Source organism: Borostomias antarcticus (assembly GCF_949987555.1).
Source record: "Borostomias antarcticus genome assembly, chromosome: 14".
Lineage (NCBI taxonomy): Eukaryota > Metazoa > Chordata > Actinopteri > Stomiiformes > Stomiidae > Borostomias > Borostomias antarcticus.
In genome coordinates this window covers 2526814-2548105 of record NC_140247.1, presented here as the reverse complement: position 1 = coordinate 2548105, position 21292 = coordinate 2526814, and the positions used below count along the sequence as shown (strand labels likewise).

Here is a 21292-nt window from a genome sequence, read left to right as displayed (position 1 = left end):
CCCACTTGCTCCAGCACGCATGCGCACAGCGCGCAATCGTTGCTCCAGCACACAGTGCACATGCGTGCTGGAGCAAGTGAGGAAGCTATTTCTTGTCTAAAGATCATATTACAGAGGCATGTGAAAAACCACAACAGGCCTACGCTCTATGTAATAGATTTTTTTAGAAACTGCATTCTCAGTGCCCCGTCCGCCGCCATTACATGGATATACTTGGCTCGCACTGGATTTTAAATTTCAGTGCGAGCCAACCAACCAATTTTCACGAAACTCAGTGGAGGGGTGCAGCATGGGCCAAGTTAGAACACATGAAACTGGGTGGAGGGGTGTAGCATGGGCCAAGTTAGAACACATGAAACTGGGTGGAGGGGTGCAGCATGGGCCAAGTTAGAACACATGAAACTGGGTGGAGGGGTGTAGCATGGGCCAAGTTAGAACACATGAAACTGGGTGGAGGGGTGCAGCGTGGGCCAAGTTAGAACACATGAAACTGGGTGGAGGGGTGTAGCGTGGGCCAAGTTAGAACACATGAAACTGGGTGGAGGGGTGCAGCGTGGGCCAAGTTAGAACACATGAAACTGGGTGGAGGGGTGTAGCGTGGGCCAAGTTAGAACACATGAAACTGGGTGGAGGGGTGCAGCGTGGGCCAAGTTAGAACACATGAAACTGGGTGGATTGGTGTAGCATGGGCCAAGTTAGAACACATGAAACTGGGTGGAGGGGTGCAGCATGGGCCAAGTTAGAACACATGGAACTGGGTGGAGGGGTGCAGCATGGGCCAAGTTAGAACACATGAAACTGGGTGGAGGGGTGCAGCATGGGCCCAGTTAGAACACATGACATTTTGGAGTGGATCAGAATCACTGAGCGGATACTTGGCTGCCCGTTTCTCTTCACTTTAACTTTAGGTCTTCTGCTAGACTTGCATTTGACGTGTGTCCATGTGTATGTGTCTGTTCGTAGCATTAGATTTAGACTAATCAGGAGTCGATAACACTGTTGCACACCAGCACAGAGGGCAATAGATATGAAGATGGAGATTCAGGAGCAGAATAATGATGACAAGATAGATTACAGTGGATATGTTGAGATTGAGTGATTAACTAAAATTAGGCTACTGTATTACCGAGCTAAAATCTGATTTACCTGTAGAAGTGTAAAATAGCAAGATACAGCAAACGGCAAAATAATTGTTTGCGATGCCAGACAAAAAAATGTGTGTGTGTCCCCTTGGGGCTAAAAGTCTTTGAATCAGCTCCTGGTGTCTTTGAATCCTAGAATTGTCCCTGGTTCATCAATTTACTACATTCATTATACAGTAGGTGAATTGCTTGTCCACTGTGCAGATTTCAATAGATTGTAGAAAGTCTTACATAGAGAGTTTCTACTTTAGTCAAGCATGCTTTAGACAGCCTCAACCCTTCCCTATGAATGAGCAGAGGCCTAACTACAGTACAATGTTTGCATAAACATTTCATTTAGTGATGAAACATCATTACAGTATCTGAGGGCTCATGAAAATCACTTCAGGATTTAAAACTAAAAGCAGTTTTATAAAGTTGTATTTAATGGCACTTCCTTCTTCTGTAATCTTTTTTAATTGGAAATCATACCACAGCAACTGGGGAACTATATTATTTATGCAATGGAGAGACAATATACATGTACCCTAACCCCATTTTACAATATACATTTATTGGTGGAGTGAGTGAGAACGTTGTTTGCCAGCACCACATGGAGGGAGTAGCCTACATAGAAAACTCTCTTTCTTGAAGGCTTTAGGGGCTTATTGTAATCAGTGATTATAGTGATGCAATGCAGTGCATCTATCGATTAAAGCATTTTGCCACATGCCTTTATTTATAACCTTAATTTCAGATAGATAGCTTATTTGTCACACCCACTAATCATTAATGCATGTACAGAATTGCAAAGGATGCTTAGCTCAATTCTGTCACTCTGAATTGTAGCTTAGATGCTTATTCCTTATTCCATATTGGATGTAATGATTTCCCCCTCATATAACACACACTGCTGGGTGCACTGCATGGGGTGTTACTGTAGCTGGTATAAATTATGCCAATCAGTGCCTGTGCACTCGTTCGAGTCATGCAAAAATGAAAGCTTTCATGTGCAAATGTGAGAGATTTGAAATAAATGTGCAACTCTACTCATGCGCAATACAGGCAGTGCATTAAGAATTTATTTCTGAAGCGGATAAGTGCTTTTTGTGTGTGTAGAGATTATCTGTTCAATCATTCAATCCTTTTGTCTCCCAAAAAAGGAAATGTGGACTGTGGATGTAATTCTTCTGGAATCATTCTAGCTTTTGTATTGATGAACACAGATTTGTTTTTGTCAAGGTTTGCTTGAGCCCCTGCTGCTCAAAGTAATCTACATAATATCAAAGTAATCTACAGTGATATCATTCTCGCCTCAAGTCCATGCTTAAATTCAAGGATACACAGACTAATACTTCCAGAAAGTCTCACTAGAGACTATTTTGTTTTCTAATAAGAAGCAGCCGTTTCATCATGGTACTTTAGAGCATACTGAGTTCTAACATTTCCTAGTGAGATAGATTTGAATATGTGTAAAAACACTGAATTGAACATTATATCCAATGGATAGATGTTGGAGGTTTCTTTGTTCATATTTAAACATGAATGTGGTTTTGTGGTTGACTGTTTGATGTATCTTCAGGTTGTCAGTCACTCTATCATGTCCTCTGGATCTGACCCTGTTTCCCATGGATACCCAACGGTGTAAGATGCAACTGGAGAGCTGTGAGTAATCCAGAGTGTGAACACAGATACAGAAACCACACATTCTCTTCCTTATGTCCCTGTAAGGTGGAGTGGAGAACATATTTATGCAGATTTGCTTTCAGTTTTATACATTTTCATGATTTTTTCAAAGTGAGAGAGCGTCTGGGAATCGTTACATAATTCCAGCCTGTTTGGCAAGGCTCACAAGTAATTGAGCCTTGCTGCATTGCTGGAAGCGCATCCACATACAGTACAGTACATAGAGCTGTGCTGAAATCATATCAGTATACTAACAAAATAGGGCTATACTTGATTGATTGATTGATTGACTTTATTGAGCAGAACGTTAAAACAATACTTACTTCCAGTGAAGTGTGTTTGTGTAAAAAGTGTGTACTGTATGTGTGCCCTTGTACCTGTATGTCTCTGCTTGCAGTTGGCTATACAACTGATGACCTGCGGTTCATGTGGGAGGCAGGGGACCCAGTCCAGATGGAGGAGATTGCCCTGCCCCAGTTTGATATCAAACAAGAGGATATAGAATATGGGAACTGCACAAAATTCTATTCAGGAACAGGTATGTTCCAAAATAAAATCAAATTATTCATGCCTTCCAATTATAAATAACCTAATTTTGTGTACAACAAATGCCAGCCAAGTGGATTGTCTGATTGTCTTACATGTTGAATATTCTGTGTGGAGGGTGTGCTGCTTTCGTACTTTCAACAACAGTTGTTGTGATGTAATATGTTGTCAGTTTAGATGTAATTGAGTGATTAGCAATACTTATACTTAAGCAATAATACACTTCAGGTCGTGCTTTACTGTGGTTTATTGGCACGGCGGTGTCGTGCCTGCGGCCGCACCACAACCGTGCCAATAAACCACAGTAAAGCACGACCTCGAGTGTCTTATTGCTTTTATACAACAGCAGTGCACTGTCATTAAATATCTTTAAAAAAAAAAATGGGTTCAGTGTTAAATTTCGCTAAATTGTGTTGCTTTCGGCCGTCCGCAATCCAAAATAGTTACCAATTGTTTACCGTTGCTATAGGCAACTTACAGCTGGACTGGTCCACAACGTAAACAGAGCAAGCAAGCTTAGCACTATCCATTTTTTTAAGTAGTATATGTGACAGTTGTGTATCGAACGTGAATCGCTGATTTGAATGCACTGTATCACGCGAGTTTAAAGTCGCACAGAAATGAAAAAAGCATTCTGTCCCATTTTGGTTCACATAATTGGTCACCTATTCAACGATGTATGCCAAAAAATTTACAAAATTGTAATCTTATATCAAAGTATATAATTTCTTACTTCCTGGAAAACGGTAGGTCACGTGCAATTACGACAACAGGTACCTTAGATTTTAGGCCAATAATCTCAAGACATCCACCCATCAATCAACGCTGTCCTTCTATCGAATCTGTCTAAAGTTCTTGAAACCCGTCCACTTGTCAATGTTCCAATCAAATTCCTCTAAACATTATGTCCCACCCTCATAGCTTGTTTGTGTCGGAAACACGTCAAACTACGGAAGTTAGATGATCTCAAATGTCAGTTTCTGTGTGACTTTAATAGCTTACATCATCATAGCCTAGTCATGATACAAGCACGGCTTGGAATGTGTTATAGCACGGCTTGGAATGTGTCTTAGCCAATCGCAATGCGCGGTCAGAACTAACTGTTGTATAAGATACATTATTCTACTGGAATGTAATACAAGTACTTACTGTTTTTATTCTCAATACATTCCAACGAACATATTTCATAGTCTGTTCTCTTCCTTGAATTTGACACCCTTTTTGAACCAATCAACTTCCAGTTTCAGACATAACATTAGCAGGCGTCTCAAGAGCTTGGATTCAACATTGCTAGGTTTGTGGTTTGCCTTTCAAAATAACTATATTGGATTTGCCATTATATTCCAGTGCTACAGGAAAATAGATCATGTGTGTTGCCAAATGTAGCTGTATCTAAAGTTGGGAAAAGGTGGGTTTGTTTTTGTGTTTGTTTTTTACACTTTTAAGTCGGGCATCCTTTACTATAGCAGTTTAAAAACCCAGCATTCTCCTCACCTGTCAATGTGAAACGCTCACTAAGAACAAAGGGCCAAGTGTAACTTATGGTAGCGCAGCACCATTGGCGGTGGCTGACACAGTTGTCCTCAGTTCTAATGTGACCTTGGTGCACTCACATGGGGTTGGGGGGGGGGGGGGGGGGTACACAGCTGGCAGCGATGAAGCCCTTTAACAGGTTGTCGTGGCGACCCAGCCAGACACAAAGATCACCTTTGTGTGTGACCAGTTGGAGCTTGTTCTGTGATAGAGCACTCCCCCCAAATGTGGCAGAAAAATCATGCAGAGCTAGTTGAACATTACATCACCCTGACTGCACTCAAAACTCGGGGGTCTAAAGAGGATTTGTAAGGTTAGAAGGAAAATAAGTATGCAGTTTGATTCTGCCCTGCAGTAAGTACGCTCTCATTTTCCAGCCCGTATGAGCTGAAAATCAGTGTATTTCAGTAAGACAATGGCAGAAACATGCTCTTGTCCATGAGAGGGACTGAAAGAGCCCCTGCTTCAAATAAACTGGTTAAAACCCAACAGAGTGGCGAGTAAAACAAGGCTTATGTTCAGATCCGGGATGCAAGATACCATGGTCATATATAAAAGGCAATTAGAAAACAACTGATTCTCAAAGAGAAAGACAGAGAAATGAAGAAATGCGGTATGCAGGGAGCTGCCCCTTCCCTCCCGCTCCTGCTCTGCTCCGTTCTGCTTCTGAAAGAATCATCTACATAGAACAACAAATAGCCCTCAGCAGCAGACTGGTATGAGAGGAACATAGGGGCACATGCTTACGCTTACTCTCGATGGAACTCCACCGTTTTCACAGTGAGAAAATAAACTACATCTTTTTCCTTTTCTTTCCATCTGTCCATTGCCAGGCTACTACACGTGCATAGAGGTGATGTTCACCCTCAGGCGCCAGGTGGGGTTCTACATGATGGGTGTGTACGCCCCCACCCTCCTCATTGTGGTTCTGTCCTGGCTCTCCTTCTGGATCAACCCCGATGCCAGCGCTGCCCGCGTCCCATTAGGTACACATGAATGAATCCCACCGTCACATATGATTACACTAAACATGAATCCCATGATCACACATGAATGAACCCCATGAATCCCATCATCACACATGATTACTCTAACCATGAATATTATGGGCAGAAATATAGATCATTAGAAACCAAATTCGAATTATTGATATTTGAATTTGAATTGCTCAACTTGAGTACTTGCATCAAGAAACCGAATTTGAATTATTGATATTTGAATTTGAATTGCTCAACTTGAATACTTGTATCAAACCTGGGTCCTTGAGGAAGAACAATCGAGTGCTGATTCACAGAACTCCTTTTCGGCCAATAAGCTCCTTTTACTCCCTCACGCTTTATAGAAATGGGCTTCCATAGCCATTACCTCAACTTGTCATATTTCTGCCCATAATATCTTACCATCACACATTATTGAATCCCTTGAATTCCACCATCACACATGATTAAACTAACCATGAATCCCACAATTACACATGATTGCATTAACCATGAATCCCACCATCACACATGATTACACTAACCATGAATCCCACCATCACACATGATTAAATCCCATGAATCAAACCATTGCACATGATTAACCTAACCATGAATCCCACCATCACACATGATTGAATCCCATGAATCCCACGATCACACATGATTGCATTAACCATGAATCCCACCATCACAGATGATTAAACCAACCATGAATCCCACCATCACACATGATTGAAATAAATTGATACAGTATCGCATAAAAATACAATGTATCACTGTATCGATTTTATTGCACAGCCCAGCATGGTGCCATATCATCCTGTTGTCTCACTTCTGTTGTATCATTGAATGTCAACCAATGGAATGCACAATGACTAAGTGGACAACATGAATACCATGAATTCAAATTATTCACTGCTGTCACCACTACCTGATAGGCTAAATTGAATGATCATTTGGTTGTCTAGCATGTTGTTACTGCAGTCCAGCCTACAGGACTTAGCTTAAGCTTTGTGGTTCCATTGGTCTTCCATGATACAGTACCTAAGTCTCTGTGACCTGAGAACCTCACACTTCATAGTAGCTCACCTCCTCCAACCTGTGGGAGACATTGTGTCACATGCAAAGACATCTTGTCACCCATCGTTTGTCTTTATCCTGGCGTGTGACAGTGAGGGGTCTTTCGAATGCTATGAGCACAGGACCACCCGCTGTTATTCCAGTCCCATAACCACGGTACCACTTCCACCTAATTTCCCTTTTCCCCCAGTCGTTTGTCATCACTTTCATCCCATCCCTTCATCTCCTGAGAAGGAGCACCTCAGTCATGACAGTAAATGGGATCATCACAGGTCAGTCGACTTCACTGTGTGTTCCCATTGGCATTCATTGTGTGTGTGTGTATGTGTGTGTACGTGTGTGTGCGTGTGTGTGCACGTAGGTACAATTTGATGTGAGCGTTCTCAAATGTAATGGTATTGCTACACCAAACACGTTTCAAATGCTTGTATGTTTCTTTCTGTCATCCTCCCATTTTGTTCCCGCTGTAAATCAACATTCTGATTCTGATGGGTATCTCATCAGGCCGAACTGTCAGCAAAAATCAAGCAAGCATTCTGCTGATCTGACCGTGAGAAAACATTCGAGACAGGCTTACCTGCAGTGAAAAAAATTTGCTTTGTGAACTCAATGGGCTTGGATAATCAACTGAAATAAGAACAGTTTATTTATTGAGTCGGATTCTCTTATGTACTGTAACTGCCTAAAAGAATTGTTCAATCCCAGAGAATAACAATATCAAAGCAGGCTATTATTGAAGGCTGGATGAACTCACTTTATCACTATAATGGTGTGGGGGGTAAGGGATGGGTCATGGATTCATAATTGGGCTGTTGTTATATTCTGGTAAATGTGTACGAAAAGAAGTGTTTTATTGCTGTAATAGAGTTGGCTAAGTGATTTATATATTATTTTTGCTGTTCAAAGAGCTCAATTAGTTCCACCTGTCGAGGGCTGCATTATATTTGTGGTTTAATTTATCTCTTTAAAAACCTGATTTTACAGATCAGAGTCTGAGGGCCAAATACACAAGCAGGTACATACATTCTGTTGGACTGATCTTGAAGAACATGATAATATGATATTGTATATCAAGCAACATTGTCTGATTGCCATGTTTACCAATTCTACCCATGCAGAAATGAGGTACAGTACGCAGAAAAAACAAAAAACAAATATTCACATTGGTTATGAACTTAAGCAAAGGGTTTTAAGCAAGATGTAGATGTACAGTAACACACAGTACTGCACAGAACAGTACTGCACATCTGTGGATCTCAGATTAGCACTAGTCCCACACCAGGTTGTCAGTCTTGCATCCACTGCACCAAGAAGCACAGAGAAGTTCTGCTGCCTCTTGAGGTTATGAGTGGTGGTGCAGATGGTCGTGCAGCGCAGCAGGCAGTAAACGCAACATTTTATATGAGGGAGAAACATCTGTATGGACCCCTAAGGCACCACTTCAAGAATCCTCAGCAGAGTAGACTCCATCGCCGAATCTAACACACTCCACCGACATCCCATTGACAAGGTCTCATGGCGTCTCTCTTTCTCTCTCTGCGCAGGGATCCTCTCAGTGCTCTCCCTCTCCTCCGAGTGCACCTCCCTGGCCCAAGAGCTGCCTAAAGTGTCCTACGTGAAGGCCATTGACATATGGCTCATCGCCTGCCTGCTGTTCGGCTTTGCTTCTCTGGTGGAGTACGCCGTGGTGCAGGTGATGCTCAACAGCCCCAAGCGCATCGCAGCTGAGAAAGACAAGATGGCGGCCAAGGAGAAGGCAGAGGGGAAGACCCCCACTAAAAACAACACGGTCAATGGGACCGGGGTCACACCGATGCACGTCAGCACACTGCAGGTTAGAGGATTTGGTTCTCTGGTGTGTGTGTGTGTGTGTGTGTGTGTGTGTGTGTGTGTGTGTGTGTGTGTGTGTGTGTGTGTGTTTGTGCGTGCATATGGGCCTCCGACCAAGGCACTAGCAAAGACCTGGAGTTGTTCCCCGGACACTGTACTGCGGCAGCCCACTGGTCCTAGTGTCAGAATGGGTCAAATTCAGATGAGAATTTCCCCAAGGGGAGTAATACAGTAGACTTCTACTTATTTATTTTTAAAGGAGAATGTTCGTTTTTGACAACCTGGACCTCATTAACGGCATATTATAAGACGTTTGACTCACCGAGATCACTTTGGTGTAATTCGGAGGCCTGTAGAAGAAATGTAAAATCCAGCGCAAGCCAAGTATATCCATGTAATGGTGGCGGACGGGGCACTGAGAATGCAGCTTCTAAAAAATCTATTTTCTGCCGCGAAACGGTTGTTTTCATCAATCTGTCTTTATGAATCGCTAGTTGTGCTTACATAGCAGGGCTTGTTGTGGTTTTTCACATGCCTCTGTAATATGATCTTTAGAAACGTCTTTAGAAACGAAATAGCTTCCCCACTTGCTCCAGCACGCATGCGCACAGCGCGCAGACTGGCTATTCTCCGTTACGTCTGTAGGCTACACTCACGGCTCACATTCTCTACTCTACGATCTGCTTGTTGGTGCCTGGAATATAGTGTGCAATATGGCTGAATATTTATCAGATTTTGAGGATATAGAAGATGACTTAGAATATGATGGACGCCGATCGTAGCATAGAGAATGTGAGCCGCGAGTGTAGCCTACAGACGGAGAATAGCCAGTTTGCGCGCTGTGCGCATGCGTGCTGGAGCAAGTGGGGAAGCTATTTCGTTTCTAAAGACGTTTCTAAAGATCATATTACAGAGGCATGTGAAAAACCACAACAAGCCCTCGCTCTATGTAAGCACAACTAGCGATTCATAAAGACAGATTGATGAAAACAACCGTTTCGCAGCAGAAAATAGATTTTTTAGGAGCTGCATTCTCAGTGCCCTGTCCGCCGCCTTTACATGGATATACTTGGCTCGCGCTGGATTTTAAATTTCTTCTACAGGCCTCCGAATTACACCAAAGTTATCTCGGTGAGTGAAACGTCTTATAATATGCCGTAAATAAAGTCCAGGTTGTCAAAAACTAGCATTCTCCTTTAAGTCCTGATGCTTGTGTTGCTCACTCTGTGTGTGTGTGTGTGTGTGTGTGTGTGTGTGTGTGTGTGTGTGTGTGTGTGTGTGTCTTACATTCAGAACCCTCACCTCACATGTGTAGATGATAACCTTGCGTCTTGCATATATCTCAAGGCAAGATCAGAGTGTTGAAGCTAGATACAATCTAAATGCAAAATAGTGAGATCCAATCATTAATAATTGGTATCATCTCCTGCAGCCATCTCTAGCCACGATAAAGATTGACACTCATGCACAGATTTGCCTTGGAAAACAGCATACAGTATGAGTCACTTCAATTCTGCATTTGATTGAATTAAATTTCAGACTGGAGTGTATTTTGAGAAGATTACATTAGTCCGTAAAGGTCAAATATGTTTTCTTGTTGAAAATACATCTAACTAATGAAGGTATAATGAGCTTAATGACTTTATTGAATGGGTTAATGTTTGATTAGATATGAATTTGCCCTGTCGCCCTTGAGGATAGTGGAGAAGCTCATTCACATTTGGACTTGTAAGCCATCCCTAAAATACCACAGTGACTTACAAGCATGCAGTATGCTACAGTATGTTACAAATAGTATTAAATACATGAGAACACTAACATTACTCATTTTTAGTCAGACACTCATTTGTAACCAAATATCTGCCTCCCAGACATGAAATGAGATGTGGTCACTGCATATGAATCCACACATGCCATGATAAAATGCCCCCCCTTGGTGTTTAGATCATTCCCCATGTGTTTTTTCAAACCTAACATCACTCAAAATGTCCCTCTCAAGTGAGATCAAATACAGGAGTACACCTGCTGTACGGCAGCTCAGATGTTTGAAGCATGACACCTTATCAAACCCACAAAGTCACAGGATGAAGAGAAATGTCTTCACGAGGAAGGCATGCAGCACCCTAGCCTTCCACCACACGAGAACCATGGAAAGGTTCAGTAGAGATCAGAACAAAACCACACAAAGCGGTCTTGACAGGTTTGGCAAAGCACTCTCATAAATCACAGAGTTACCAACGTCTCCCAGAGACAGACATTGCTCGACGGTAGCAGTTGGAGGAGATTTTAGAAGCGTTACAGGGAGATGAACAAAGCAAAATGACAAGTCTCTTTGTCAGCCCTTTTCCCAAAGCCGTACTGATGAGTTCTTCATCGTCTCTACCTTCTCTACAACAGAGTCAAGGTGATTCGTGGTTTTGAACACCTCCTTTTAAGTTTCACGGCTCCTTGGTTTTTGGAATGTGCGTCTCTGTGGATGACAGAAACGGAACGCCACGTTCGTCCCGTCTTACTCCTCATCGAGTGTCCTCTTGATTTTGAAGTTCATCACTCTGAATTTTTCATAAACTTTAAAACCTATCAAACCTATCTCCTCCCACATGTTTTGTTCAATTGACACCAAAATTGATATACTGTATCTTCAGACTGTCCTTACCAAAGGATCCTCACAGATTTTTGAAATATGGAAAATTGAGCCCACAGCGCATCAAAAGGTTTTACTGTTAACAGTTCTGTATACAGTTCCTACGAATTCTTGCCAAATCAATGTCTGATCATCCTCATAAAAAGTGACAACATCGGCAACATATCCAAGATGTAGTGTGATTGTTTTCAGAATTTTATGTAAAAAAAAAAAGTTTTTTTTTTTTTACAGTATTCTGAATTCAGTCGAGATCACTTTTGTCAAAATTGACCCATTATTAGCATGCATCTATAAATACATAGCACATGAATTTTGGCGGTGTGCTCTGTTCGGGGGGCCCACTGCCTTCCACCGATGTGGAAAGCGCGTTAGCAGGGGGAGGCAATCTAGGTGTTCCCCCCCTCTGGGCCGCTTGGCCCAGAGAGCCAGAAGGGGGAACGGCATCTAGCCCCCTGCCTCTATGACGATCAGAGTGGGCCGCGATCGGGAAGACGCTCGGAGGTAACTCAGCCCACTAAGACCGTCAAAGAGAGCCACAGGGGGACTGCTGTACATTATAGTCCCTGGCCTCCACGGGCCGACGCTTCGTGGAGTCCGAAGGAGATACAGCCTAGTGTCTCTGCCTCCATGGCGACCGGAGGGACGGCTGTATGGCCCTTCGGAGATGTTTCGGCCCACGGTCACCACAGAGAGCCACAGAGACCAGCTAGTGTCTACACTGGCTTCCACCAGCCGACGCATAGTGGAATACTGAAGAATGCAGCAAACCCCCCAAAAGAACACACCAGCACTCTGAGTGGAAGCACCAGCTTTCAATTTTTTAGGCGATAATTTAGATGAACACGCCGGCAGCTCCGAGGCCCACATGATACACGAAGGGGTCGGCGGGAACACTCCAACAAGGATGGGCAAGCCAATTGCAGCCTGTAAGAACCTGAATAGCCAGCAGGGGGAGCTCTTAACCAACAAACGTGCCGTTTCACCATGGATGCATAATAGAAGTTCATTAATAGATAATTATAATTATAAGCCAATATTAAATCTAATTTCATGAATAAATGTAATAATTTACTAATCAGTCTATTAATTAATAGTTTCACGAGCAACTACACTATGCATTTAAAATAAGGCTACATCCGCACAAACCACGTGAATCCGCAGTGACACGACACAACTTGGATACGGTCAGCTCATCGCTCTGAGCATCCAAAACGGCCTGGACGCCGGGCCCGAGGTAGTGTTCGTATGCTGATGAAAGGGTCCAGGCAGCGCATGTGAAATTGTACACCTGCTACGACACTTTTAACCGATCGAGGCCGCAGCCGTCTGGATCCAACACGATGGACTATAAATGCTGATAAAACCGAAATGTTAACGGGCATGAAGGTACATCAAATGTGGAGCAGAACGCAGTGAAACGAGACCATGCAGTCGTATTGGTCAATGCGGTCTTGGCTAGACCAGCTCTCATGCATCGGGCAGCGGATTACAGGAGGGCACGAGGGCATCGTTTGGTCCAGAACCATCTGCCGAAGGAGGGCAGACCAGGCCGGACAGGGCCGCAGCCAGGCACAGTCTGCAGAACTTCTGCAAATCAAACAGGGAAGTGAGACAGCGATTCGATTGTTGAGGCCGGGGACGAGGACGCGTGGAAAAGAAATTCCCCTGCCCGGACAGCCATGCGAGGCAGCGCATGAATTATTAATGAACGGAATGTACGAACAATCATAAAGAGACAGCGTTTCCTAGACCACTGAGGGGCCCCGCAAATATTAGCGACGATAGAGAAACTGCGCGTCGCGCGCATAACAGCCTGAATCCAATCCCAGGGGCAGAGAGCCCGCATTTGTCTTTATATTTATTTATTTAATTATTTTATTTATTTATCCACCTAATAATTTATTTATACATTTATTTGTCATTCAATTATTTATTTAATTTTATTGTAGCGCTATCCAAGAGGACACCAAGGAACTCCATCCGTTTGCGCGGGCCGACCGGTTCCCGTCGGACAGAGGAACGCCCGGCCGGGAGAACGTGCTACGCAGGGCCGCGACACCCTGGCAGAGGGAAAATCGACAAGTCAAACCATCCAGCAGCGAAGAACGAACGGGAGCCGGCATTCATACGGAGGGCCAGGCGCGCAAACAGTCAGCAACGCGTCCAAAACATGTAGACTAGAGACTGGGTCGCGACCGGACCGGAGAAATGCACCAAACGCCCGGCACCTGCATGTGCGAGAATTGACCGCTTTGCGGTGCCTATTCCCCATTCCGTTATGGGTGGATGGAAAACAACCAACCGAATGTTCATATTGCTCAGATGTAGGCTACAGCAACATAAGAGTGGCAGCCCGACGGCAACCCAAACATGAGCCAATTCCACAGCTGCAGCCTACAATCGCTAGCCATGAACATACTGGTGGATACTGCATATCGCTGCGCCATGTAGGCCTATCCATCGTCCAGTCGACAAACCGACATGTCATGCACGCAGCATTATCATTCAGGTAGTCTTTGATATAAACGCAGAGAGGCTAAATGCAAAGAGGCAATTGCAGAATTCCAAACGCAGCGTATAATGACACATCCGACATTGAAGCGTGACAAGCGTAGCATACAATCCTTTTAAATTAAGAAATAAAAGCCTGTAAACCCTGCCCCAAACACCGCGGAGGAGCAGGCGACGAACGTAAATGGTGGAAAGAATAAGCACTGCGTTATACCTAAACAGCCATGATAGTCACACACACGCAGCAGATTGCAGAGCATAATGGCTTGTATTAAATTGATGACAATGCACAATCTACATTACATTGCCCTAAGTAACCATGCGGTAGCCTGATGCTACTGACGCACTGACCCAAACTATTTAGAAAGCTAATAAACTGCAACAATTGGTAAGGTGCACCATCGTTGTCGTCGTCTCCGAAACCAGGTTTGGACACGGCTGAAGGCAATTCGGCTATACTATCCAGGCCTACTAGATAGGCGAGCCAGCCTTTTTCTCCGGAAGCTATCTCAATGCGATCCTGAAAATCAGGTCCCTACCAGAATATGTAGGGGTGGGTCGTATACCCACCTCCCTTGTTCTCCGTAAAGCGCATTGTGTTGCCTCTGGGTATTAAATGCGCTATACAAATAAAGCTTTGATTGATTGATTGAACGGGACCCAGCTAGCATTAGCTACACCGAACGGCTAACGCCAGCTGCGTGGCGGCACTCGCAAATCATGGGTGCTAGCGAGTAGAGCAGCAGTTCTGCTGGAACCCTTGGACTGCAACAAAATTGAAACGTGAGAATCATTCAGCTAGTATGAGCAATCTAAACATAACGATACCCCTATGTGCAATACGGGAAACCTTGACGTCAGCTAGCTAGCAAGCGAGCAGTATAGCCTGTCATGCAGCCAGCACCAGCCAGCGAACCACGAAACAAGCCACGAAGGGGGGACTTTGATGAACTGATTATACAGTATAACGAGAATCCACATAGGCACGTTCAAGCCCGAAACTGCAAACATTTCAATGGTGAATAGCACCCGGCGTACATTACGACAGTTGAGTAATTGCGGCAGACGAGGCATGGACAACCTACGACATCAGCGGTTCATGAATAAAACCCAGTGGCCGGCGGCGTTGGCAACGCTTCAAATGGACTTCCCAACTCCCAACGCAAGCTATGCGAGCAACTGAACCAACTAGAAAATTGCATTTCCTGCAGAAAGTGCGTGTGAATGCTGAGCAGCTGAACGGAATAGCACAAGCATTGCTGAAAATGCATGAATGTGAAAAATCTGAAATGTCAAATGCATCACACCTGAATGGTTGAAAATCTTGGAAACTGAACAGCCTGGAAGCTGAAAAACCTTGAAGCTTAGCTGAACTGTGAAACTGGCAGAATTGGAAGCTGAAGTGCATTACTTAAAGAAGCTAAGAACTTAAATACATTGCTACAAAAGCTGGAAGATAAACTGTTAAACTGTAATGATGGAATGTATTGCTAAAAAGATTGGAAGCTGAAAAACCTGGAAGCTGAAATGTGAAACTGGCAGAATTGGAAGCTGAATTGCATTGCCTAAAGAAGCTAGAAACTTAAATACATTGCTACAAAAGCTGGAAGATAAACTGTAATACTGTCAAAGCTGGAACATTGAATAAATGATGGAATATATTGCTAAAAGCTTGTAGGCTGGAAAACCTGGAAGCTTAGCTGAAATGTGAAACTGGCAGAATTGGAACTGCATTACCTAAAGAAGCTAAGAACTTAAATACTTTTCAACTTTTCAACCTGAGTAGTTTAAGCCTTGAACTGAGCCTTTAGCTTGAAAGATGAGCAATAGAGTAATACTGTCAAAGCTGAAAGATGGAATAAATGATGGAATGTATAGCTTAAAAGCTTGGAAGCCTGTCGGGGACAGTACAGTGATCTCTGGGCAATCTCTATGCACCAGATGGTGAAGACCGTGTGTCTCTAGCCCACATGGGCTGAGTTCTGTGGTCCATGGCGTGGATAGTGGCGTGGTGGAAAGACTCCGCCCCTTGAGTAAGAGCCGGTTGGGGGCAGTGCATTGACCTCTGGGCAATCTCCTTACACCCACTGGTGAAGCCCGTTTGTCTCTAACTCACTCAGGGGCTGAGTTGTGGGGTCTGTGGCGTAGATAGTGGCGAGGTGGCAAGACTCCGCCTTCTTGGGTCACAACCCGTCAGGGACAGTACAGTGACCTCTTGGCAATCTCCATGCACCCTCCAGCGAAGACCATGTGTTTCTAGGCACCCCAGAGGCTGTGTTGTGAGGTCCGTGGCGTGATAGTGGTGTGGTGGCGAGACTCCGCCCCCTTGGGTCAGAGCCAGTCGTGAACAGTGTAGGCCGTGCCGGGCTACCCACCTGCCTTCACCAGTGAAGACCTTGTGTCTCTAGCCACCTCAGAGGCTGTGTTGTGAGGTCCGTGGCGTGGTGGCGAGACTGGATGGAAGGAAGGAAGGAAGGAAGGAAGGAAGGATGGAAGGAAGGATGGAAGGAAGGAAAGAAAGAAGGCAGGAAGGATGGAAGGGAAGGAAGGAAGGAAGGATGGAAGGAAGGAAAGAAAGAAGGAAGGATGGTAGGAAGGAAGGAAGGAAGGAAGGAAGGAAGGGAAGGATGGAAGGAAGGAAGGGAAGGAAGGAAGGAAAGAAAGAAGGAAGGGAGGAAGGATGGAAGGAAGGAAGGAAGGAAGGAAGGAAGGAAGGAAGGAAGGAAGGAAGGAAGGAAGGAAAGAAAGAAAGAAAGAAAGCAAGAAGGAAGGAAGGAAGGAAAGAAGGAAGGACAGAAGGAAGGAAAGGAAGAAAAGATCGAAGGAAGGAAGGAAGGAAGGAAGGGAAAGAAAGGATGGATGGATGGATGGATGGATGGATGGATGGATGGATGGATGGAAGGAAGGAAGGAAGGAAGGAAGGAAGGAATATGAATGCTACCACAGTAGTCATAAAAGGGTGCCTGTACAGAGAGCCTGCACGTGTCCCCAAATTCAAATCCCAACTGACACTGTGAGCATCCTCTCATTCACTTCAATGAAAAGGCATGTTGGCTTCAGACAGCTCTCTCTCAAAAGGTATAAAGGTCACAGCCTAGATATTGACACCGTATGAATCCTGAGAAAATGCTGAACATTTTAGGCTATGATATGTCCGTGTAGCTTAAAAACTGTAGGCATAGCGACAAGTTAGAAAAAGGGTAAAAATGCAAAATTAGCAGTTCAAAAGCTAGAGTGTAGCGCCATACGTTTCAATGGGGAGCGCAGTTGCCGAACAAATCATCATACAGCGAAAAGTATAATTCACACAGCTTAGATACTTACATTGTACGAATCAGCACAGTTGTGTGAAAGTTTTGATGTATAATACGTGTGTGAGATTTCAAAACTGTACTAGTGCCAGCAGTTTACAAAATGTGTAAATATTTTCAAAGCAACAGCTGCCACCACTCTAAAAACATAATGATACTGAACATTCCACCAGCAGTTTCAATGGCACAAAAATTACTATTAAAAGTTAAATTACTAAAAAACTATAAAAACTATAAAAAATCTGAATACATCCGTTAAAGAGCTAAACATCGTGAACATTTTATAGTTTGAATGAAGTTTCATTCAAATTCAAATTCAAATGCTTGCAGCATTCACACTAATTATGGCACGACGGTGCTACAGAGGGACGTGCTCCTCGGCCTCGGAAGCCGGCGCTTCACGACATCACTAAACGGACCCTCAACTCACGGACCGGAGAGGACGACGTGGGCAGCAGGCAGCAAAAACGCACCAACACAGACGTGAGCACGGAACGCAAGAGCAGAAAACGCGGAAGCAGCGAGGACACCGCGGGCAGCAGGTAGCAAACGCACCAAAACACAAACATGAGCACGGAACGCGAGAGCAGAGAAGCAGCGAGCGCGCAGATACGAGCGATCAGCAGTAATGGCAGAGCGGACGCCAGAGCAGAGAACGCGGAAGCAGCGAGCATGCAAATGCACAACCAGCAGTAATGGCAAGCGCGAACAATGACATGTTTTGACAGTTTAAATACAGGCGCTCTAGCGAGCTGAACCAATGCTATGACAGCTGACAGTCAGCTGGTGGTTAGCATCATACGGGGTGTGACTGATTAACCTCTGCCGATTACCCCGGCCGTGATGTTCGTGCCTCGCCTGAAGTTACGTCGGAGACTTCATTTATACCCTCAAATGGTCAATAGAAAAGAACATATCTAAACCTAACTCCTCCCACATTTTTTTTTCAATTGCAACCAAAATGGACACACTGCATCATCAGACAGCCCACACCAAATGATCCTGACAGATTTTGGAAATATCAAAAACGGAGCGCATGATGCATCAAAATGTTTTACTATTAGCAATACTGTACATTTACTACAAATTCTCGCTTAATAAATGTCCAATGGTCATGAAAAATCAGGGCAAAATTGTCATGACATGGTAGATGTAGTGTGATTTAAAAAATGCATTTTTAAAAATATGTTTAATCCTGTCCTCTGAAACCAACACTTCATACTGAGAAAACTACACTACCCACAATCCAACGCAAGCTCCACCAATCAGAGACATCACTGTTGGCAACCCTACCCAGCCCCCGCAGAGGATTACAATGACTAAATCGATTGATTGGCAACTGACAGAGCACACAGCTGCTGAAGTTAATGTTCAATTATGAAGAAAAGCAAACAAAGCCTGTAAAAATGAATAAACATATCTCATCCCACATTTTTCAATCAATTAACACCAAACTTGCTACACTGGATCTTCAGGCTGTCATTCACAAACTCATTGACCAGATTGTTGAATTATCAAAATTGAGCTTAGAATACATCAAAATGTTTTACAATACACAGTACTGTCAACAGCTTTCTCTTTCCTTTGTTGTATATTATGAGACTCTGATCACTTCAGCCACTCATCCACATTTTGAAGGGCATACCATCATTATATGATGCAACTTCTATTGTTATATCCTTTGTTTCAGTGTGTATACTTTAATTAACAAACATCTTTTCGTGGGCGTTTACATAATATCACACATTCAGTGTTTTATGATGAAACAGATTTTCATCACCTCTTATCATGCACCCTGGTGACTGGCTTAGTCAATTTGTGAAGCCAAACGTGAGTTGTTGCTAATTAGCTCAGTGAGATAGAGGATGTTGCTTGGTGTCAAAGGTTACAAGTTCAATCCTCAACTGATGCAAAATTAACATTGGAATGTCAACTTTCTTGTTGTCTTCCTATTCTCTTTCTCTCGCTTATTGCTCCTAAACTTGCCTGAAATTACCTGGCTCCGCCTCATTGCTGCATAGCAGCTTTAACTTAAGTTGTTTTTAATCCATAATAATAGTCCTCTCGCCAGCATCTGCAGATGTTGTGTCTAGGATGTCTAGGGACCACCAATGTAACCTTTTTTGTATTATTAGTCAGCTGAGGGACGTGTGCAGGGTTTGTGGGGTTGTAGGGGTTTTCTCCAGGAGTTCTCCCCCCTAGACATTCTCACCAGCACTCCTCCCCCTTCCCCAGGTGGCAGAGACCCGGTGCAAAAAGGTGTGCACCTCCAAATCTGACCTCCGCACCAACGACTTCAGCATTGTGGGTTCTCTGCCGAGGGACTTTGAGCTCTCAAACTTCGACTGCTACGGGAAACCGATCAACACCACTGGCGCTCCTGGTAAATTGCAGGGCAAGAACAACAAGAAGCCGCCTCCTCCCAAACCAGTCATCCCCTCCGCCGCCAAGAGGGTGGATCTTTACGCCAGGGCCCTGTTCCCATTCACCTTCCTCTTCTTCAACGTTATCTACTGGTCTGTGTATTTGTGATCATCTCCCATTTTGATCCATCCCCTCCTCCAATGATTTACTTATTTTTCTGATTATACACATTGATATATTGGCACTTGAAAGAGCGAAAACCATCACAGGTATTCTTGCGATGATCGGTGTAAAAATGAATCCACAATTTAAAAAGATTATGAACTGTAAAGACTTATACAGTATGAAAATGTAATTGTGAATAGCCAAGTTCCCTGCTTTTTTGGCACCTGAGCGTAAACTTGCGAGCAACTTTCAGATTTTGTTTGACTTTGGGCCTGAAGTGTACTGTAAGATTGTAATTACTTGCACAATGAAAAATTAAATATATATGACGATTATGACGTTGAAAAATGGTTTACAGTATATATGACAATTATAAATATGATATATTGTATCTACGAAGATGTATTACTGTTATTATTTTCTCTCCTAAACTGTAGTGGGTAATGTGAAACACCGTATTATTGTTCAGAAGGTTGTGTGACACTGCCACTCCATCAACTGTAACATTTTATTTGATCTTCCACTCCATCCATGTTTCACCTCAACCTTGTGTGTAAATGGGTCACACACTTACCATGTATATGTGAAGTTTACAAATAAATCATTGCTGACAAAGTAATGTATTCATGTTTATCACTGTCTTAATCTGAGTAGCGCTGAAGCACCAGCATTTCTTATCTGAAAGTTAAGAAAGTAAGCAGCCAAACACTTAATGTGGTTCTCGTACACCACCTAATTCTCTGCATCAACAATTCATTCTAATTCTGAAAGTCTTGTGGGAAATTGCTCTGACTGAGATTCATAATTGGAAAAATACCCATCTATCTCCAGCATCCCCCGTTGGTTGACCAACATGTCACCTGCACATTAACCACGGCACACAGCTGTCTCCTCCAGGGAGGGCTGACCCTTGCCTTATCCTCCAAACTGAACATGAATTATTCATAGGAAATGTGTTTGGATTTTGACCTCCGAGTATTATTTTGAGACTTCTCATATGAAATCTGCCTTGATTTAATGGACCAAGATAGATGCTGACTTTACAGTATGTCACTACATGGCCATATCAATGAAGACTGTTTGACTGTTTGACTGATGACTTAAATGTCATTGAGGTTATTTCACTTTGGCTGGTTCCTTTCGTAGGTGGGGTGACATGTTAGTATGCGTTTGTTTATCAAAGCATTTAAGGGCTGTGACTACTGTCTCTGCCGCTGTCATGGTAACAGACATTATGGTGAATATTGTCAACGGTCACTCAGGACAACCAGCTCTGAGAACAGATGCTCTGCAGCTAGGATGGAAGGCACTGTTGATAGACATCCATAATGATTCATGATTATTTCAAGTGACTAACGGTTCTTGAAAAAAGTCATTTATTATAGGTATTCTAACACCATGCAGGAAACATACTGAAACCAGAGAAAAACATGAAAGTAATATTGATTTGTCAAGAATTGATTTGCTGTTAATATTGACTGATTCCAGATGCCCCTCCTGTTATCTCGTATGCTTGCCACC

At 43.5% G+C, this 21292-nt stretch overlaps 1 protein-coding gene across 1 annotated transcript in view; it reads left to right on the top strand.

Moving 5' to 3' along the window:
- Positions 1–19774, top strand: part of glrbb (glycine receptor, beta b) — a gene marked incomplete at both ends in the record, with an annotated part of 31827 nt that extends 12053 nt beyond the window's left edge. The window contains 5 exons of the mRNA XM_084449112.1: positions 2704–2786; positions 3205–3345; positions 5720–5872; positions 8491–8801; positions 19478–19774. Of these exons, the coding sequence (XP_084305238.1) occupies positions 2704–2786; positions 3205–3345; positions 5720–5872; positions 8491–8801; positions 19478–19774 (985 nt within the window). The remainder of the gene's footprint in view (positions 1–2703; positions 2787–3204; positions 3346–5719; positions 5873–8490; positions 8802–19477) is intronic.
- Positions 19775–21292: the final 1518 nt, after the last annotated feature.